At 40.9% G+C, this 20122-nt stretch overlaps 1 protein-coding gene across 7 annotated transcripts in view; it reads left to right on the top strand.

Annotated features, from left to right (window-relative positions):
• Positions 1-317: 317 nt before the first annotated feature.
• LOC127575928 (interleukin-18 receptor 1-like) overlaps positions 318-20122 on the top strand; it is a 31226-nt gene continuing 11421 nt past the window's right edge. For 3 of the 7 annotated variants that reach the window (XM_052026182.1, XM_052026176.1, XM_052026175.1), the window contains exons 1-7: positions 1239-1305; positions 1802-1924; positions 8072-8155; positions 9775-10054; positions 12483-12657; positions 13716-13863; positions 15813-15881. In XM_052026182.1, coding sequence (XP_051882142.1) covers positions 8092-8155; positions 9775-10054; positions 12483-12657; positions 13716-13863; positions 15813-15881 — 736 coding nt within the window. In that variant the 5' untranslated portion in view covers positions 1239-1305; positions 1802-1924; positions 8072-8091. Of the gene's footprint in view, positions 394-1238; positions 1306-1801; positions 1925-8071; positions 8156-8816; positions 8895-9774; positions 10055-12482; positions 12658-13715; positions 13864-15812; positions 15882-20122 lie in introns of those variants that run through there. The other 4 variants (XM_052026178.1, XM_052026177.1, XM_052026180.1 and 1 more) reach the window with 4 other exon arrangements.

Below are 20122 nucleotides of genomic sequence, written 5' to 3'. Positions count from 1 at the left end.
TTCTGAGCTCTGTTGTGGGAGGAGATTACCGGGCAGAAAGAGAGAGAAGATTCAAAATGAGCCCAAAGCTTTCTTGAATGAAATGCATCATCCCCATTGACTCCCAGGAATCTCCGATTCATCACTGCTCAAAGTGGAGAAGGAGAATTGGGGATGGTATTGAGAACCTCCAATCCATGCGTCTGGAGCACACAGCATTCCGGTGTAAACGGTGGAAGGAGCGCACTGTCTCACAAACCATCCCATCAGGCAGCTCCAGCCCCATCTGTGGAAGAGCCTGCATTTCCCACATCGACCTCACCAACCACCTGAGAACAAAAAGAACTAGCGTGGAAGTCAGTCATCCTGGATGCTGAAGGACTCACAAAGAAAATTCCAAGGAGGAATAATACCGTGAGTAGGAGACACAGGAGACACTGCAGATGCTGCAATCTTGAGCAACACACAAAATGCTGGAGGAACTCAGCAGGTCAGGCAGCATCTATGAAGGGAAACGGACAGTCGATGCTTCGGGTCAACACCCTTCATCGGGATTGAGACTGAGAAAGATCTCGACCCGAAACGTCGACTCTCCATTTCCCTCCATTGATGCTGCCCGATCCGCTGAGTTCCTCTTGCGCTTTGTGTGTTAATACTCTGGAAAGTTAGTAAAGTTGTTTGGAAAGTTAGTAAAAATCCTACCTGTTGAGGCACTGTTAAGGAATGGTTGGTGTGAATGGTCTGCGTGCCAAATCAGAACAGAAAATTACCGAAGAGAAGCTTTAGATAAGCTTCATTAGATGATCATACTGAGAATCTACGTTTCATTTCCACCTTGAAAGTCAACTGTTTACCGTGTTTGCAACTTTCACTTCCATACTGAACAGACGGCAATGGAAGCACAGGAATTAACAGACCTTAACTTCAGACACGAATCTTTGCCTGAAGTTAAAGTGTGTGCTCGGTGTATCCAGCAGAGTTCATCGATTTCCCAGGAGGCAGCTTTGAGTCATTCCAACGGCAGATGAGTTCCTGGTCTTGGGTTTGAGCAATTTGCTGACGTCCAGCATCTCCCCATCCTTCCCCACCCCCCAACTTCCTTCCCCCCCACTCCCCCCCAAAACTTCCTCCCCCCCCCAACTTCCTCCCCCCCCCAACTTCCCCCACCCCCCAACTTCCCCCACCCCCCAACTTCCTCCCCCCCCCCAACTTCCCCCCCCCCAACTTCCCCCCCAACTTCCCCCCCCAACTTCCTCAATAAAAACCCGCGTCCTTCCTTGGTCGCCTCGCCAGATGCATCCTCTTCGCACCGACTTCTGTGCTCTGGTAAGTTTCCGAAAATCAAAAGCTGGCAACCTCCTCTAGGGCTCGAAGTCGGGTTTCGGGACGGAATGCGCATTGCCCAACAGCCAACCCTCTTCCCTTTACTTTGAACGCAGGGTTATTGTGATGGCGCGTGTGGAGAGCTTTTCGGACACAACTGCCTAAGAAAATTACATCACAACCATAACCTAACCCGCTAAATTATTCAACTGCCCATCTGCACCCCACCTTTGGTATGCAGGATCCCGGAGTCTTGCTTTTAAGTACATGCGCACCCTGGATGTAAATGCGAGAAATAAATATGCAGTACTGTAATGTGTTGGTATTTCAATCTGCTCCCCTTGCTGGGTGTGGCTGGGATTGTGGTGGGATCTCTGAGGACCAAATTGACCAAATAAATGTGCATGCTTACGAGCAAAGCCATTTAATTTACCATATATGGGAACCAAACATAACCCTTTATTTTTGGTATCTCTGCTGGATTGTCGGTGATCACCAGAATCGGTTTCACTACCGAATGATAAAAGGAGAACCAAGAATTTCCGATTTTGTAACCCTTCTAAGTCATCACCGCTGCGATTGATTGGCGTTGTCATTAACTCTTTGCTCCCGTAATATAAAGGTAAGTCCGTTAAGCTTTCTAATTATCGTAGTTAACGTAGAAAAGAGCCCAACGTTTTCTAACACTGTAATTAAAATGTGCCGTGATGATTTCAGTAAAATTGTTTGTGCATATCCTTTCTAAGGTAATTTTATTTTATCCAGAAGTTGAAACATTACAGAGACCTGGTTGCATGAGGGACAGGTCTGGCAGCTCAACATTCCTGGGTTTAGTTATTTTAGGTGTGATAGAGAGGGGTTAAACAGGTGGAGGATTGCACTACTGATGAGGGAGAATGTCACAGCGATACTCAGAGGGCTCATCCACAGAGGCAATTTGGGTGGAACTCCGAAATAAGAAAGCTGCAATTTTGCTGATGGGATTATACATCAGGACCCCCAGTAGCCACCCAGAGGTGGAGGAACAGATCTGTAGACAGATTATGGAAAGGTGCAGAAACAAAAGGGTTGTCATAGTGGGGGACTTTAACAGTATTGGTTGGAATTTCCTTAATACAAGAAGCTTAGATGGGGCGGGATTTCTTCAATGCATCCAAGAGTGGTTCTTGAAACAGTATGTGGAGAGTCCAACTAGAGGAGTGAACGTACTGGACCTAGTTTTGGGAAATGAGCCAGGCCAGGTGACAGACCTGATAGTAGGTGAACATTTTGGAAATAGTGACCACAACTCATTATGTTTTAAGATAGTTATGAGTAAGGATAAAATAGAATCTTCAGGAAGGTCCTAAATTGGGGGAGGGCAAATTAATGACAGGATAAGACAGCAGCTAAGGGGCATTGATTGGGAGCAGCTGCTGTTGGACAAGTCCACGTCTGACATTGTGGGAGTTGTTTAAAGACCAGCTGATCAGAGTGCAGGATTGGCATGTTCCAGTATGGAGTAAGGACAAGGATGGTAAGGTAAAGGGAGCTTGGATGACCCAAGAGGTCCTAAATTTAGTCAGAAAGGAAAAGGAAGCACATGTAAGGTTTGGGAAGCTAAAATCAGACTGGGCCCTTGTGGAGTATAAGGATAGCAGGAAACCTTTAAACTGTGGAAAGTCTGTGCAATGTTGGTAGTATGTTTATTTCCACTGAAGAAGTTTGGTGCTTTCCATCTGATCTTTTGTTTTCAGTGGTTGACACTTCCAGAATTTTTTGGCAGATGATTATCTTTATTAAAGGTTGTAATGGTTTGACGATTCAGGAACACTACTGTCATACAATTGCTCTGTATGTCATGTGCGTGTGTGTATGCACATGTGTATGTGTGTGTGTGAAAATACAAATAGACATTTTGTAAGAACAAGGCTATCATATTTTTAAAAAGTATTGAGAACCTAAGAGTGAACAGCTCTTTATGTGTGATAAAACCAAAAGTATAAAATATAGGTGTGAAGTCATGGTAGAGTAAGATCACCCTTAGTTTTAAGCTTCTGCAGGTTTGTTGGTGTTGCCAAAAATATGTTTGAGTAAAAGATTTTAGAACAGAATAATTATTCAAATAACCTTTTCCCATGTTGATCGACTGTTTTCAATGGCTTGTTGCCATTGCTAATACGAGCTTAATTCCTGAGTGGTAAATCATACTCAAAGATATCTTTACTAAGGTTTCTGAATTAGCAGGACACAGGTTTGTGATAGCCATTTTCACAGTTATATTTCTGAAGCTTTACAGAGATAGAAGAAGTGGGTTTTTACTTTATGAAACATATGATTAGTTTGATTTGCTTTTGTAAAAGTGGTCATTATGGTGTATGTCTTAGCTGCACTGGAAATTGGAGTCTTAAGGATGGTGGGTTGTTACTATTTTAAGAGTCAGTGTCATTAGATAGGTTTTACATGTATATATTTTGTGTTTACTCAGTCTTTGAGATGGAAATACATCATTTAATGATAAATTAGCCATAAGATCAGATCAGAAAGATAAATGAAGTATGAGTCTTCCTGAAGATTCAAGACTCAAGATAACTCTGCCAGAAGTAAACTAAGGTTATTTTAAAATATTTTTCCAGGGAAAGTGACAAGATGAATAAAAACACATACAGAATTTCATTAAAAAGCTGTGATAAAGAAAGCACAACAAGTTTGGTGTTGAAGAGTATTTTTAGAGCCACTGTTGGAGAAATACTTGTTGATAGTGGTCTGTTGCAACTGCAGTACATTCTCTCACCTACCCTTGGCTCAAGAGTAGGTGAGAGAATGTACTGCAGTTGCAACAGACCACCATCAATCCATTCAATGTAACTGAATCAGTGCCAGTGGTTTCCCTCTTGTGACAACATGAATCTTATTGTATTCAATCTGTGTCACATACGTCAGCTGCAGAGAACATAAGGAATAGCAATAGGAGTCAGTTATTTGGGCCCCTCATGTCTGCTCCACAATTAGATTGGATCATGGCTAATTTTTTTGCCATGGCACCATTTTCTTGCACTACCCATATAACATGTGATTTCCTTAATATCCAAAATTCTATTGATTTCTGCATTAAACATCAAGTCAAGTTGAGTTTATTGTCATGTGCATGCACGGTGAGGTACAGCTATAATGGAAAACTTGCTTGCAGCAGAATCACAGGCATGTAGGTTCAGACAACATACAGAATATAAATTATACATAAATTACACATAAATTATACCAGAGTGAAGAAAAAAGTGTGCAAAACAAGATATTAGTGCAAAAATGAAACACAAGTGGAGACCAGTCCATGGTAGTGTAAGAGGTGATCAATAGTGTTCTGTTGCTGCGGTAGGATTAGAGTTGTGCATGTTGGTTCGAGAATTTGATGGTGTAGGAAAGTAACTGTTCCTGAACCTGGTGGTGTGGGATTTCAGGTATCCGTATCTTCTGCCTGACTGTAGCATTGAGGAAAGGGCATGACCTGGATGGTGGGGATCATTGATGATGTGTGCCTCCTTCTTGAGGCAGCACCTCCTGTAGATACTTTCAGTGGGGGGGGGGTGGGTAGGATGTGGCCATCATAGGTCACGTTGTGTCCATTACTCTCTGCAGCCTCTTATGTTCCTGTGCAATGGAATTGCCGTACCAGGCCATGATGCAACAAAGTCAGGATACTTCCTTGCATCTGTAGAAGTTAGAGTATTTGATGACATGCTAAATCTCCTTAAGCTTCTAAGAAAGTGGATGCGCTGGTTGACCTTCATTATTGCATCTATGCGGTGGGCCTAGAATAGGTTATCTGAGATGTTAACGCCCAGGGATTTGAAGCTGCTTCCTTTGACCCACCATGTGGCCTCCTGACATCCCTTTTCTGAAGTCAATGATTAGCTCCTTGTTTTGTTGACGTTGAGCGTGTGGTTGTTATTGTGGCACCACTCAACCAGGTGTTCTATCCCACTCCCGTACACTGACTCATCACCACCCATGATTCGGCCAACAACAGTGGTATCATCAGTGAATTTGTGGATGGTATTGGAGCTGTACTTAGTCACACAGCTGTGGATGTAAAGAGAGTAGAGCAGAGGGCTAGGCATGCAGCCTTGAGGTGCACCAATGTTGATAGGCAGTTAGGAGGAGATGTTATTACCGATCCATACTGATTGTGGTCTGCCAATGAAGAAGTCAAGGATCCAGTTGCAAAGGGAGATACAGAGGCCCATAATTAGGAACATAATTAGTGACTGAACTTCCAAAACCCTCTTGGGTAGATAACTCCAAAGAGTCTCTCCCTCTGGGTGAAGAAATTCCTTCTCATCTCAGTTCTGAACGGCACCCCCAATTCTGAGGTTGTGACCCCATCCAGGGAATATCTCTTTATGACATAACAGTAGGCCATTTCAGCCCATTGAGTCCATGCCAACTCACAGATTTTCCTCGTAACCTATTTTCTTCCGAGATTCTACCACTCACCTACACACTAGGGGAAATTTACAGCAGCTTCTTAACCCACCAATCTGCACATCTTCAGGATGTGGGAGGAGACTGGATCACCAAGGCAACCTATGCAGTCACGGGGGGAACATGCAGACTCCATACTATCAGCACCCGAGACCAGGATTGAACCCAGGTCACTGGATCTGAGAGGCAGCAGCTCTACCAGCTCCACAGCTGTGACACCCCATCCCAGCATTCACCCTATCATGCTCTTTAAGAATTTTGTATGTTTCAGTGATTTTTTTTTTCTAAAACTTCTTATAACTCTTTATCAACTGTAGACTTGTTGTCCTCCATTATTTTCTAAAGGTTTTTCCATGTGTTCTTCCATGCAGTTCAACACAAAATATTTGTTTAATTTCTCTGTCATTTTTCTCTTGTCTCAGTCTGTAAGAGTCCCATATTGACTTTTGCTAATTATTTCTATTTTATATATCTATAGAATCTTTTATAGTCTGTTTTTAGGTTTCTCACTAGATCACTCTCAGTTTCTAATTTTCCATTCCTTATCAATACTTCAGTCATCTTTTGCTGAATTCTGAAGTTTTCCTGGTCTTCGTGTTTATGGTTCTCTTTGGCAACATTTTCCTTTGATTGAATACTGTCTATAAGTTCTCTTGTTAGCCACAACTAGACCTATTACATTTTGTGCCTTGTTATTTCAGATCTTGAAACATAAACCATTGCTTGCTTACTGTCATGACTTTCAATGTAACTTTCCAATCCACCATAGCCAGCTCACTTTGTAGTTTGCTTTATTTAGATCTTAGACCCTGGTTGCAGATTGAACTAAATCCTTTGCACAAAATGTTATATTATGATCATATTTCCATAAAGGCTTCTTAATTACCAGATTATTAAATGATGCTTTCTCATTACACTGTACTAGATCTAAAACAGCCTGTTCCTTCTTCAACATTTTGATCAAGAAAACCATCTGTCATACACTACCTGAATTCATTCCTCCTGACTATTATTAATTTGGCTATTTGTCTACATGTAGGTTAAACATCTCCATGATTATTGTACTACCTTTGCTACATGTGCCTCTGATTTCCTTATGAATATTGCAATTTGAAGTCAGAAGGCATATCGTCAGTAGAAAACCATTATGGTCCAATCGCAACTCTTTATATTGACTCAGTGGCTGAAATGCAGCTGGCACAGTTGGCTGCTGTGGAACAATTGCTGCCAGGAAACTGGGTATAGAACTGCAATATGTGCTGCCACACAGCCATATCAATTGGATGATGAGGGAGTGGAATCCCTATGATTTCTAAAAAAAATTGGCAGAGCTGATAGGTGGCACCTGCAATGTGATTAGCTTACAATGAATCACACTAAATCCCCTTGGTGACTATGCTTGCTTGTTTTTGAAAGATACCTCCAATGTTGCTTTATTACCTCAGCACTGCCTGAAGTGTTGGTCTAAACCAAGTCCCAGAAATAGGATATGAACCCGATCACACTCAAAGGAAAATGTCAGCACAATGCTGACATCTAAACTAAACAACTAGAAGTAGAAATTACCATGAACATCTATTAGCTCCAGCAACACTAATGTAAGGTTGCTCTAAATATTATGCACATTTTAGTTTTATTGATTTGCCCTGCCATATTCCCAGATCCCTGTAATTTAACTTCAAAAAGTTAGATTTGATTACTGTTTTCAGCCTAGGAATGGGGACAAATTGGTAGATGGAGAAACTATTTCAGCTGATTGGAGCATCTTAGAAGTAGGAGCAAATTCTAAAGTTTAGTTCCAGGCCTTCCAGGAATAGAGTTAGGAAACACTTCAACATGCAAAAAGTGGTACATTAAGGAATATTAGAAAAGGTGGCTATAAGGAGCTGGTTGACACATGATTTCAGCCATGATTTCTTGAGTGGTGAAATGGTCTATTCCTTTTCTGCTGTTCCAAAATGTGAGAGAGCAAATCAGGGAGTGCAAGCCACTAATAAATATAAGTTCCAAGAAGCTTCTTTACCCAGAGAGCAGTAACAAATAAGAATTTACAATTCCATAGAGTAATGGAGGGAAAAAAAGCAGTATGTATTTATGGAGAAGTCAGGTAAATACATTAAGGTGACAGGAATAGAAGAATCTGGTGATGAGGGTTGTTCAGATTAGGTTCAAGCTCCTGTGGAGCAGAATATTAGGCCAGTTGGCACAAATGCAATTTCAAATATGGAAGTAGTCATTCTGGATGTTATTAACATTCTTTGATTTTATTAAATTAACATTTCCTAACATTAGTAATATGTCATTGCAGTGTCGAACTGCAATCAGATCATGGTAATGGATGTGAAATATTTGGTATTGATAACATTCTGTTACGTTGTGGGAAGAATTCAAGGTAAGCAAATCCGTCATCTGTATTCCCTGAAGTGTGCTATATCTAGCCCAAACAAAATATTTCAGTTCTGAGAGGAGCCATGCAGCCTCCACAGAAAAGGTTGTCAGTAGTCACCAGATCCATTGTCCCAGTTGGGTGCAATGAGAGGCCATTCAAAATGCCTAAATGGAACTTACACCAGCTCTTAGCTGGCAAAAGTTTCACTGAACCCTATAATATGACCAGCGGTTGAATTCTTGCAGTAGGTTCTCATAGCTCCTTTACAAGCCCTCTGGAATACAGTAAACCACCAATAATCTACTATCTGTTCAGAAATGCTGATGGTTTGGCATCTGGCTCACTGGGTTCTGTTTGCTGCACTCGTATGAAGCTCACCGGTTCCCTGGAAACTTTAACGTACTGCATGGTGTCTTAAAAAATGAATTAAAAGGATGTTGGTGTATTAATAGGAGTAATACCCATAGTCTGGAAAATCTGCCAGTCTGGCACCACCAACGTTTTGAGCATGTCGGGTTATCAGAACTTAAATTGCACTCTTGATGGAAACAAGTATCAATTCAAATTCAACCTCCACTGGGAGAACCCTACATTTGTCCCCAACTGAAATTTCAGCCAAAAAAATTGTAGAAGTATTTTCATAAATTAAACATTTTTCTTGAAGTAAAAGATACTGGAGGAAATCTGAGGAAACAATCCATCGGCTGAAACCCACTTAGCTGAGTTCTACTGGAAGAAGCAGGTAACATACAGCTATTTCCCAGTTAACCTTTGCCTAATATGAGACCTTTCTATGTTACTGATTGAGTGAGATTATTCCAAGCCAGATGAAGCATTGGGGCATGTCAAACCCAGGAAAGACCCTGAGGCAACCACAGGACTCATATTAAGCATTATAAAGGGCTTCCTAAATCATTCTGCGGAGCACTCTAGGTGGGCCACGGAGCAGACTCAATGGGCTGAATGGCCTAATTCTGCTCTTATGTCTTATGGTCTATTCTGGAGGGCACTTTAATTGCCAGGGGAGGAACCCAATCCATTATGGGATGTCAGGCATATGTTATCTGGACACAGATTCTATTCAATCTCTTGGTCTTTATACATTGCTAGATGAGTGCTACAACACTCATTTATAAAAGAAATAAATTCTGTTGCTTTTTGCAGTTAAATAACAATTAGCCCCGCCACACAGATTCGGGAAGTCCAGGGACTGTCAGGACAAAAGCAGCAGCAGGGAAATTATTATCAATCATAAGGAGGGTAAAACATAGTTCCCTGCTCCCCCCAACCAAGTCCGGTCACACTGGCAAGATGAGTCATGTGAATATCAAATGAGTCATTGATTCAATCTGGTTGCAAAGCTGGTGCAGTAGAATAGCCTTTCAACTGTAGGCATTGGTAGTAGTGGCATTCCATTTCAGTAATGAATGATCAGCCTCTGGAAAAAATATGCACCAAAAGAAAACTCTATTCTCGTGAAATCTGCGTTTTGTATTAAAGGAAAGTCTTTGAAATGCATTAACTCACAGTAAACATCCAAAGATTGAATCTATGTAACATAGTTTCTAGTATTTTACTGTAAATTCTGCAAATGATTGATTTTTGTTTCCTTTTGTTGTTAGGAAGTCTGACTAGCAAGTGTTTTCCATATAAATCTGGACTAGTCTTCGTTACCGAAGGGGAGCACGTCCGTTTAACGTGTAATCTGTATAATGCATTCACTCCACTTGACATGAGCAACCTTCAAGCACACAGATTGAACATCAGCTGGTTCAAACATACTTCTGAAGGTGGTCATAAAAAGCTTTTAGGAGAAGCAGGCAGGATTACCTATGAAGGAACCTCATTAGGATTTTGGCCTGCATTTGTGAATGACACTGGGAATTACACTTGTTCTGTCTTGTAAGTAGCAATGAGGATGATTATCTACAGTTCAGATTTTCCACATGTTGTAACACCCAAGTGACTTCACTATAATTTCCCATATATTCTACCCCACCTAATTTGGCACAGCTCCAACCATTTTGCCTTGTAGTACAGTTTTCTTTGAATAAGTATCAGGTATATTGGAAGCCACTCCTCAAACAGGCAGGGACTTGTATAGCTTCATATTTTGGGGCAAAACTGTCCTGTGGATGCATAGATGTTGTTTGTAAAGAATGTTGACAGAGAATTAATGTTCAGCATTTCTTGAGAATCAACCAATGCTATGGACTGATATAAAGGAAAATATTGTGATGTTAGTCACGTTTGGATTGTTTTAGATTTTAAGTTGGCACCTAATTTCAAAAAGTAATTGACATACTCAGTGAATCAATAAGAATTAAATAAATTAAATTTTATTTACAGCGTGGTAACAGGCCCTTCCGGCCCAACGAGTCCACGCCGCCCATTTTAAACCCAATTAACCTACCCGTACGTCTTTGCAATGTGGGAGGAAACCAGAGCACCTGGAGGAAACCCACGCAGACACGGGGAGAACGTACAAACTCCTTACAGACAGCGACGGGAATCGAACCCTGATCGCTGGTGCTGTAATAGCGTTGCGCTAACTGCTACATTAATGCATAAAGTGACCTTCTCGGCAATATAGTGAAAACAAAAGACCGAGTATTAGATTCTGTAATGAACATATGTATAATAGTATGGAATATTCCATTGGGTGGGCCAAATAATCTCTTTTCTGTTCTCATTGTTGAGATTGCTAACTCAACTTTTGCCAATCTACGCATTAAAATAAAAAGGATTATTTTCAGTAGATGCAGTGTTTTAACAGTGGTGTGGAGCTAAAGGATTTTATGATAAATATGTTTGCTGTATTTGCATGTGATGCAAGTCTTGTGTAATTTCTTTGACCAGACTTGCAGAGATTTAAAACAAAATCATTAATAGTGCTATTCCTTTTTAATAACTTTGTGAAGCTGTTTAGCTTTGTGAGTTAGGAATTACGTTGGGTCTCTTTGTAGCTTGATGCCTTTTTGATATACAGGAATGGAATATTGATCTTGTGATTTTATGGAAATGTATTTTAACATTTTATTCAAAATACTTGACATCACAAAATGTACTGGGAGAATTTTGACCCTTGAGGATGCAGGTGATTTGGGAAAACTTTAGAGTTCTCAATCCTGAGCTCAATGCATCTGCAAACTACTCAGTGATGTTTTAATTGGAGGCAGTTGCAGGACTGGTGACTAGTATACCATGAGGATGTTGCATAGACGCTGCTAATCTGTACAAAGTTTTAACAGAAATGATATTTTTAGCAGTGTTTGGGCAGGATTCCTCTGATTTGGGAAGCTGGGCATGGAAAATGGTTGAAACCAAGAGATAAGAAAGAAAAAGTGTCAGAAATACTCATGTGTATCTGAATGACTTAAGTGGTGGTCATGCCACATGGGAGATGGAACTCCCACCAGTTACATCATTTAATCTCTTGTGGTCACCACTCCATTACAGACATTCCTGGTGCACGCTCATTTTCTGACTTTTCTGGTTTTGATGAAATGCCATTGAGCTTAGAAATGAATTCCGCTTCCTGATCTACAGAGTAGTTCCAAAATTTTCTGTTTTCATGTCAGTTTTCCAGGATCTCCAGTTTGTGTTTGCTTTTCTGTCCCAGATAAGGGCTTTTACAGCATGGCTTGTGGGCCAGAAAGGGCAGAATAGCTCCTGTTTTAAAATAACTTGATTAAACTCAGACTCCTGCAATTAGCTAACCACGTCTTCTCATATGATGTTCAAATTGCCTCAGTCTCCAAATGCATGCTTTTATAAGCATGCCTGACATCGTTCCCCTCCTTTACTGCTTGTGCCTCCACACCCCATACACCCTCACTCCCACCACAATGTCAATCTGGCTGGTGGCTGGGAAAATCATCAACTAAAAAAGGACAGTCTGTGGAATATCAGCATAAATCTGAGTTTCCCATCCAAAGATCCTCCCTGTCACTCTCTTCCAGCCCCAATAAATCAAGGGTCAAAATTAATTAAAATGATTTCACAGTATTTATTTTTATTTATTTCTGTTTGGGATGTTGGCATTGCTGGAAAGGCTAGCATTTATTGTAAGCCTCTGACTGCATTTGCAAAGTTAATTGTGGGTTACCTTCTTGTATCATCGTAGTCCTGCTGGTGAATGTACCCCCACAATGCTGTTGGAAAGGAATTCCAGCATTTAGACCCAGTGACTATGGAAGAATGATGATCAGAATCAGGCAGAAGGAAATATCTAAAAATACTTAGAAATGATGAAGATTAAACATTGTGGTTGTACATCAATAATAATTGTAACACTACTACATTTATGTTGTTGATTTTGTGTTTACAGCAATAGAACTTATAATGTTAGTAGTGCAGGCACCTCTTTGAATGTACACAGGAATGAAGGATTGTGCTCTGATTGCTTCTTTTCTCGTACCGAATCTGTTGGAAAATCAATTAGGTTGTCCTGTCCAAAACTGAAAGATTATAACAGCAAGGAAGATAATATCATATGGATGAAGGTAAAAACATTCTTAGATTTTATGTACCTATGTATCCCCATAGATTAGATATCAATTTAAAGGACTAAATTACTTGTATGTGCAGAAATTCTACAAAATCATGTTACTTTAAAAAAATTATATTCTCAAATAAAATGTAAAATAGAGTCTGTAATAATACTGTTGTAAAAACACATCTATTGGAAAAGTTATGGTAATTATTTAAAACATGAAGATGTTATACTTCAAAAGTTATTCACTGACCCTAAGTGAATGTGGACTAGCCAAGGGATGAGCTACAGTTCGATATTAATATCTTCATTCCATCTTTTCCTTTTTTGTTCCATTGATGACTCCATAATTGAGTAAAGAATTGTACTTCTACAGCCAACAATCTACTAAATCTGCTAAAAATAGCTTTCTTTTAATTTTAATTTGAAAATAAGTCTGAATATAGTAGCATTGCTACTTGACATGTCAACTTAGCATACACTAGTAGATGTGTAATTGAGCAAGCAGAAAGGAGGTGAGTGATGTCAACTGGGATGATAATTTCATATTATTTTAAAGGTTTTGAAGGACATGTAAGAGGATAATCAAAATTATGAAGGCATACATGACAAAATAAAGCCATTCTAAAAAATTTAACCACATGAAGTTATGAAGGCAGTAGGATATCATTTAAGAAGTTCTGTACTGTTTTTTAATGAGGTGGTATAAAAAGGTAAATCCATTCTGTCAAAAACAAAGAAGCAGAAGACTCTGCAATCAAAATTAATCTGTTCTGCCAACAAAAGTGCATTTGGAAAAATTCACCCACTTCCAACTGCTGTCAGCTCTACTGACTATTAGTAGATTTACAGAGTATCATTCATAAGATTATTAATGCATATTAATGGAAAAAATATTTACCATTATATTTTAGACGGTAACTTGCAGATTGGGTCACTCAACACTTGTGGAAATTGATCACTATGTATCAATGTAATAAAAAATGGTTGACTTCCTCAATGTGTAACAGACATCTTCCCTGACAATGCAAATGGAAAATACCACCATTATATTCTTGTAACTTTCAGGACTGCAAGGACAAAGTTCACACAGGGAATGCATATACCATTTTGAAAGTGGAGGAAAAGAGTGCTGGATATTACTCATGTGTACTCACCGTAGGAAAAGATGGAGTACAATATAATGTTACAAGAACAATTAAATTGAAGACCAAAGGTATAATTATTACCTAATTCACAATTTCAATTAAATAAAATGCTTTCTGATGTGAGTTGGAATAGCCTTCATGGGTGTTGGGATTGGTCTAAAAAGTGAATTCCTTTTGTTCATATGGGCTCCTCCTTAAAGGGACAGATTAGCTAAGGATGGACAGTCATTGCTGAGGGGTTCTTGATGCTGGCAGGCAAACCCAGATGATCTCAATCCACCAGGACAATTACATTTGTATATCTAGTTGAGTGAGATGGTAGGGTACAGGTGGAGATAGGATTGAGAAACAAAGAGGTGGCAAGGAAAATCTCTGGAAGATGTGTGATTGGTACCATTTGAGGAAGTATTGGTGACATGTTGCTGAATTTTAACTCCACTTTTTGTGGAAATTAGTCTGATTGACAGGCTTCCTTTCCAATCAGATGAGGAAATGTTCTGAACAGAGTGCAGGAGCCATCCTCAGGAGCAGATTGATCTGATCTCAGGCCTGGGTGTGGGGGATGTCTGGTCCCACAGGTGAGACCGATCACTGCCTCCAGGATTATTTGTGAAGAGACAGTCTGATGTGTGAAGAGTGAGCTGTCTGCTCTTCTCTATGAAACTGTCCCCCTTCCTTTCAAATGGCAGTTTTTTGAGGCCTAAATGGATTAAATCAGAGGTGGCCAGCCTCATTAATGTATTAGTTGCCAACTTGCCTCCCTTCAGTGGGTTCATGTATTCATTTATACGGTGAGGGTGTTGCTGGCCAGAGCAACTTCCCATACCCACCTTCCCCCCCCCCCCCCCCCCCCCCCCCCCCCCCCCCCCCCCACAACCTTGTCCCACCACTATTAAACTTGGAAATGGATAGGTTAGAGGGAGATAGGCTTTGAGATTTTTAAAATGTTGACACATTTTTGGATGTCATTTTACCTGAGTTGCTATTATGTCTGTGGAGCCATGGTCCAAAATTGAAATTCAGAGAGTTTTCTTTTGGCCTTTAGAATAGCTTTTTACACCTATGGCAATATGGCATCCTCTGCCTTCTGGACTTAATAATGGTCTTGGGGTTAAAACTAAAAGAATGGAGTGGGCTGCAAATTCCGAGGGAGTCAGATTGAAGTAAGCAGTATGAAAGGAGAAACTCAAGTGCCCATTGTCATAATCTCAGGTTTTGATAAAAATATTTCAGTAGTTTATGTACAATCTAAAATTACACCTACTTTGATACCTTTGAGTCCAAGTTGTTCATTGGTGTGAGTCAAAGGCAGTGTAAGAACCAACAACCTTTTTAACCATTTCTCCTTTCAATAATCATCTGAGAAAGGATATACTGTATCTATCGAACAAAAGCTTACTATTGACGTTTCAAAGTTTAAAACATAAGGTATTTATTTCTGTATTTATAATCTTATTTTAGTTACAGCCATAAAATTATCTAATTCAGCATTATGACAGGGTGACAATCAAGGTGGTTATCAAGGAGTTACTGGAAGATGATGTAACTCAGACTTCCTATGCAAATCCAAGGATTCCACCCATGATGCGATTTTAAGAATTCGGTGAGATATTTACCAGCTGAAATCCAGTGTGAACTCCATATGGGCCTTTTTGAAAGATCCCACATTGCATTCAGTCAGGGATAATGGATGCAGAATTACTCGTTACCTTTGTCCTGAAGACGATATACCTTCCCTCAGAGATGAAGCATTTTGTTTTGGCCAGACGAAACTCATCTTCTTCTACTAGAACCTCATCCCACAAGACAGAATTAGAGTTCATTGTTCTGCTTCCAGCGATTTGATTCAGGACTGTGTCATGGTTCATGGTTGGATAGGATCCCTTCCCCTGACTGTCTTACAATGGAAGAGTGTTTGACCTTTGTTTATTTCAGTATGTCTGCTGTTTAAATGTGGTATAATGGTCTTCAATTAAAAATTAAAATCTGTTACTAACTTTCATGTTTTTTTCCACAGGGTATGTTGAACGATTTATACCAAAATTAGTTTATCCTGGTAGGAAAGAACAAATTGAGGTTGAACTAGGTATGTATAATTTTGAGTAGCTTTTTAAAACAACATCTGTTGAAAGTGCTGCTCATGCAGGAGCTTACTCAAGTACCATTCTTCATGTGTCATTCAAGACTACTAAACACCTGCCTACTTGCTACCAGGAGTGATTGGATAGCAAGAGCTCTACTTTTTCATTGCAATTCCAGGCACAAAGCTGAGATCTGTTATTAAAACCAATGGCCAAGAATCTAAACTAGCAATCTCTAGCCTATGTGGTTTAGTAGCCGATAAACTGGATTTCTGTGTTATTTCAACAGCAGCATTAGCCCATTTATTTTCAACACCAATATATCAGTGCCTGTTGTCACAAAGGAAATCCTTCAGATATTTGCTGCAGTCATTTGCCTCAGGAGAATTTGGTGTGGTATACTCAGTCATGCTGTCGACTATCGAGAAATCTTGGGCATGAGAACCTATCAGACTCCAGCTCTAAGAGTAGCAAAGCAAGGCAGCTGGCCACCTGCTCATTACAAAAGCACAGAGAGAAGCCCTGGGTTCCCTGAAGGTGAACCCAAGAGATTCCTGGGTTGATGGCGACCATGTCATTGAGTTAATAGAGAACCAGTGCCAGGGTTTTTGGAAATTTGTGGAAGCTGATAGATTGGTCATGTTATAATGTGATTCATCCTGGTTAGGTCAAGTAGCGGTTAAACTTGCCTGCCTCATGACTTCTGTTTCTCAGACCGGAGAACGTTGTAGGAATGTTCTGGTGAGCATGACAGTAAAAACTGGCTTGTAAAACACAGAAGCACGAGATATGCCTTATCTTCTAGAAACTATCTGCGTGATCTATTTTCCAATTTGAATAGAACTCGGAGGCCTGAGTTCCTCACGTTGCCTGCAGATTTGGTGTTCCTTTGCTGGATTTACTGTAGCTAATCACAGAATATTTGATTATTGAGGGAAACTTAATGACCCCACTGTTGGAATTTGCAGAGTGCTTGTCACCTAATGCATCCTAAATGTGGGGAAAATGATTTTTGAGTGGCATTGTGAGAGTGGCTGTTTTGAGGTTGAAGTGCTGACTTTGAGGTATCAGTGTTGAGGCTTTGTTGAGAGTGGCTTTGGCAAGGAGGCTGAGCAGTGGTGTGACAAGATAAGGTTAGAGCAGTTGCATGCTCCTCCTGCAGAATGTGGGAGATCAGGGAAACTCCCAGTGTCCCTGGTAACAACGTCTGCGGGAAGTGTGTCCAGCTGCTTCTCCTGACTGAATGCATCTAGCAGCTAGGATGGCAGTTGCAACTGCTCTGCCCAAGACCACAAGAAATTGCAGGGGTGTGGACAAAGTTCAGCACATCGTGAAAACCAGCCTCCCCTCTGTGGACTCTGTCTACACTTCCTGCTGCCTTGGTAAAGCAGCCAACATAATCAAAGACCCTTCCCACCCTGCACATTCTCTCTTCTCCCCCCTCCCATCAGGAAGAAGATACAAAAGCCTAAAAGCATGTACCACCAGGCTCAAGGACAGCTTCTATCCCGATGTTATAAGACTATTGAATGGTCCTCTAGTACAATAAGACGGTCTCTTGATCTCACAGTGTACCTCATCATGGCCCTTGTACCTTACTTTCTACCTGCACTGCACTTTCTTTTTAACTGTAACAGAATATATTCTGCATTCTGTTATTCCTCTCCCTTGTACTACCTCGATGTGCTTATGTTTTGGAATGCTCTGTATGGATGGCATGTAAAACAAAGTTTTTCACTGTATCTTGGTACATGTGACAATAATAAACCAATTACTATTCTCAAGGATGAAGGCAAGCAACCAGAAGTTGTTGTACATATTGGTACTAATGACATAGGTAGAAAAAGGGTTGAGGTCACTGCAAAATTAGGGAGTTAGGTAGAAGGTTAAAAAGCAGGACTTCTGGTGTTGTAATTTCTGGATTACTCCCTGTGCTATGCGCCACTGAGGGTAGTAGGAGGAAGATAGGGCAAATGAATGCATGAATGAAGGGCTGGTTAAGGTGAGAGGGATTTGGGGTGGGGGGGCACAGGGGGTGAGACCCAAAGTAGTAGTGTAACAAATGAGAATGTTGAAGCAAACGTGGAGTTTAAAATGAGCAAGTCCAGTGGGCAGGACAGGGAGCCAGGAAGGTGTGGTAGGCTAAACTGCATTTATTTTAATGCAAGGAGCCTGACAAGTAAGGCAGATGAACTCCGGGCACATAGGATTGTGATATTATAGCTAATACTGAAACATGGTTGAGGGGTGGACAGGACTGGCAACTCAATGTTCCAGGCTATAGATGCTTCTGGTATGATAGATAAGACAAGATTTCTTTATTAGTCACATGTACATCGAAACATGCAGTGAAATGCATCTATTGTGTAGAGTGTTCTGAGGGTAGCCCGCAAGTGTCACCACACTTCTGGCACCGATATAGCATGCCCACAACTTCCTAACCTGTACATCTTTGGAATGTGGGAGAAAACCCATACAGACACGGGAAGAACGTACAAACTCCTTACAGGCAGCAGCTGGAATTTAACCCAGGTCGCTGGCGCTGTAATAGCGTTACTTTAATTGTTACACTACCATGCCTGCCCAGGTAGACTTAAAACAGGAGGGGGGAGTTGAAATATTAGTTAGGGAGAATATCACAACACTACTTAGAGAAGATATTCCAGGAGGAACATTCAGCAAGGCCATATGGGTAGAATTTAGCAATAAGAAAAGGGTGATCATTTTGATGAGATTATACTATTGGTATTGGTTTATTATTGTCACTTGTACTGAGGTACAGTGAAAAACTTGTCTTGCATACCGTTCATACAGATCAATTCATTACACAGTGCAGATACAATGAGTTAGTACAGAGTGCATTGGGGTAGTACAGGGTAAAAATCAATAACAGAATACAGAGTAAAGTCTCACAGCTACAGGGAAGTGCATTGCACGTAGACAATAAGGTGCAAGGTCAAACAAGGTAGATTGTGAGGTCAAGAGTCTATCTCATCGTATAAGGGAACCGTTCAATAGTCTTATCACCATGGGATAGAAGGTGTCTTTGAGCCTGGTGGTATGTGCCCTCAGTCTCCTGTATCTTCTGCCTGATGGGAGAGGAGAGAAGAGAGAATGACTCAGGTGGGTGGGGTCTTTGATTATGTTGGCTGCTTTGCCAAGGCAACAAGAGGTATAGACAGAGTCCATGGAGGGGAGGCTGGTTTCCATGATGTGCTGGGCTGTGTCCACAACTCTCTGCAGTTTCTTGCAGTCCTGGGCAGAGCAGTTGCGATACCAAGTCACGATGCATCCAGCTAGGATGCTTTCCATGGTGCATTGATAAAAATTGGTGAGTGTCAAAGGGGACATGCCAAATTTCTTTAGCCTCCTGAAGAAGTAGAGGTGCTGGTGAGCTTTCTTGGCTGTGGTGTCTATGTGGTTGGACCAGGATAGGCTATTGGTGATGTTCACTCCTAGGAATTTAAAGTTCTCAACCCTCTCGACCTCAGCACTGTTGATGTAGACAGGTGCATGTACACAGCCCCCTTTCCTGAAGTCAATGACCTGTTCTTTTGTTTTGCTGACATTGAGGGAAAGGCTGTTGTCATTGACACCATGTCACTATAGGCCTTCAGTAGTCAGCAGGAATTAGAAGGGAATATATGTAGGGAAATCACAGGTAGGAATAATAGGGTTACAATAGTAGGTGATTTTAACTTCCCTAATATTGACTGGAACTGCCATAGTGCTAAGAGATTAGATGGGGAAGAATTAAGTGTGTCCAGGAAAGTTCTCTGAAGCAATATGTAGATGGCCCTACAAGAAGGGGGCAACACTTGATGTCCTGTTGGGAAATGAGGCTGGACCAGTGGCTGATCATCTTTGCGACCAGTGACCCTAATTCTATTAGGTTCATGATAGTTACGGAAAAAGATAGGACTGGTCCACAAGTCATAAATTGGACCAAGGCTAATTTTGATGGCATTAGACAGGAACTTGCAAAGATTAATTGGGAGAGGCTGTTAGCAGTAGACTTTTACAAGTGAGATAAGAAGAATTAAGGGCTAGCATGTTTCTCTTAGAGTGAAGGGCAAGGTTGGAAGGATTAGGGAACCCAGGATGATGAGGGATGTTGAGGCTCTGGCCAGGAAAAAGAAGGAAGCATGTGTCAGGTATAATCAACTGGGATCAAGTGAGTCACTTGAGGAGTATAAGGGGCGTGGGAGTACACTTAAGAAGGAAACTAGGAGGGGACAAAGGGGGC

The sequence above is a fragment of the Pristis pectinata genome, chromosome 11, assembly GCF_009764475.1.
Source record: "Pristis pectinata isolate sPriPec2 chromosome 11, sPriPec2.1.pri, whole genome shotgun sequence".
NCBI lineage: Eukaryota > Metazoa > Chordata > Chondrichthyes > Rhinopristiformes > Pristidae > Pristis > Pristis pectinata.
The sequence above is the reverse complement of the archived record's forward strand: the minus strand, read 5'-3'. Positions and strand labels throughout refer to the sequence as shown.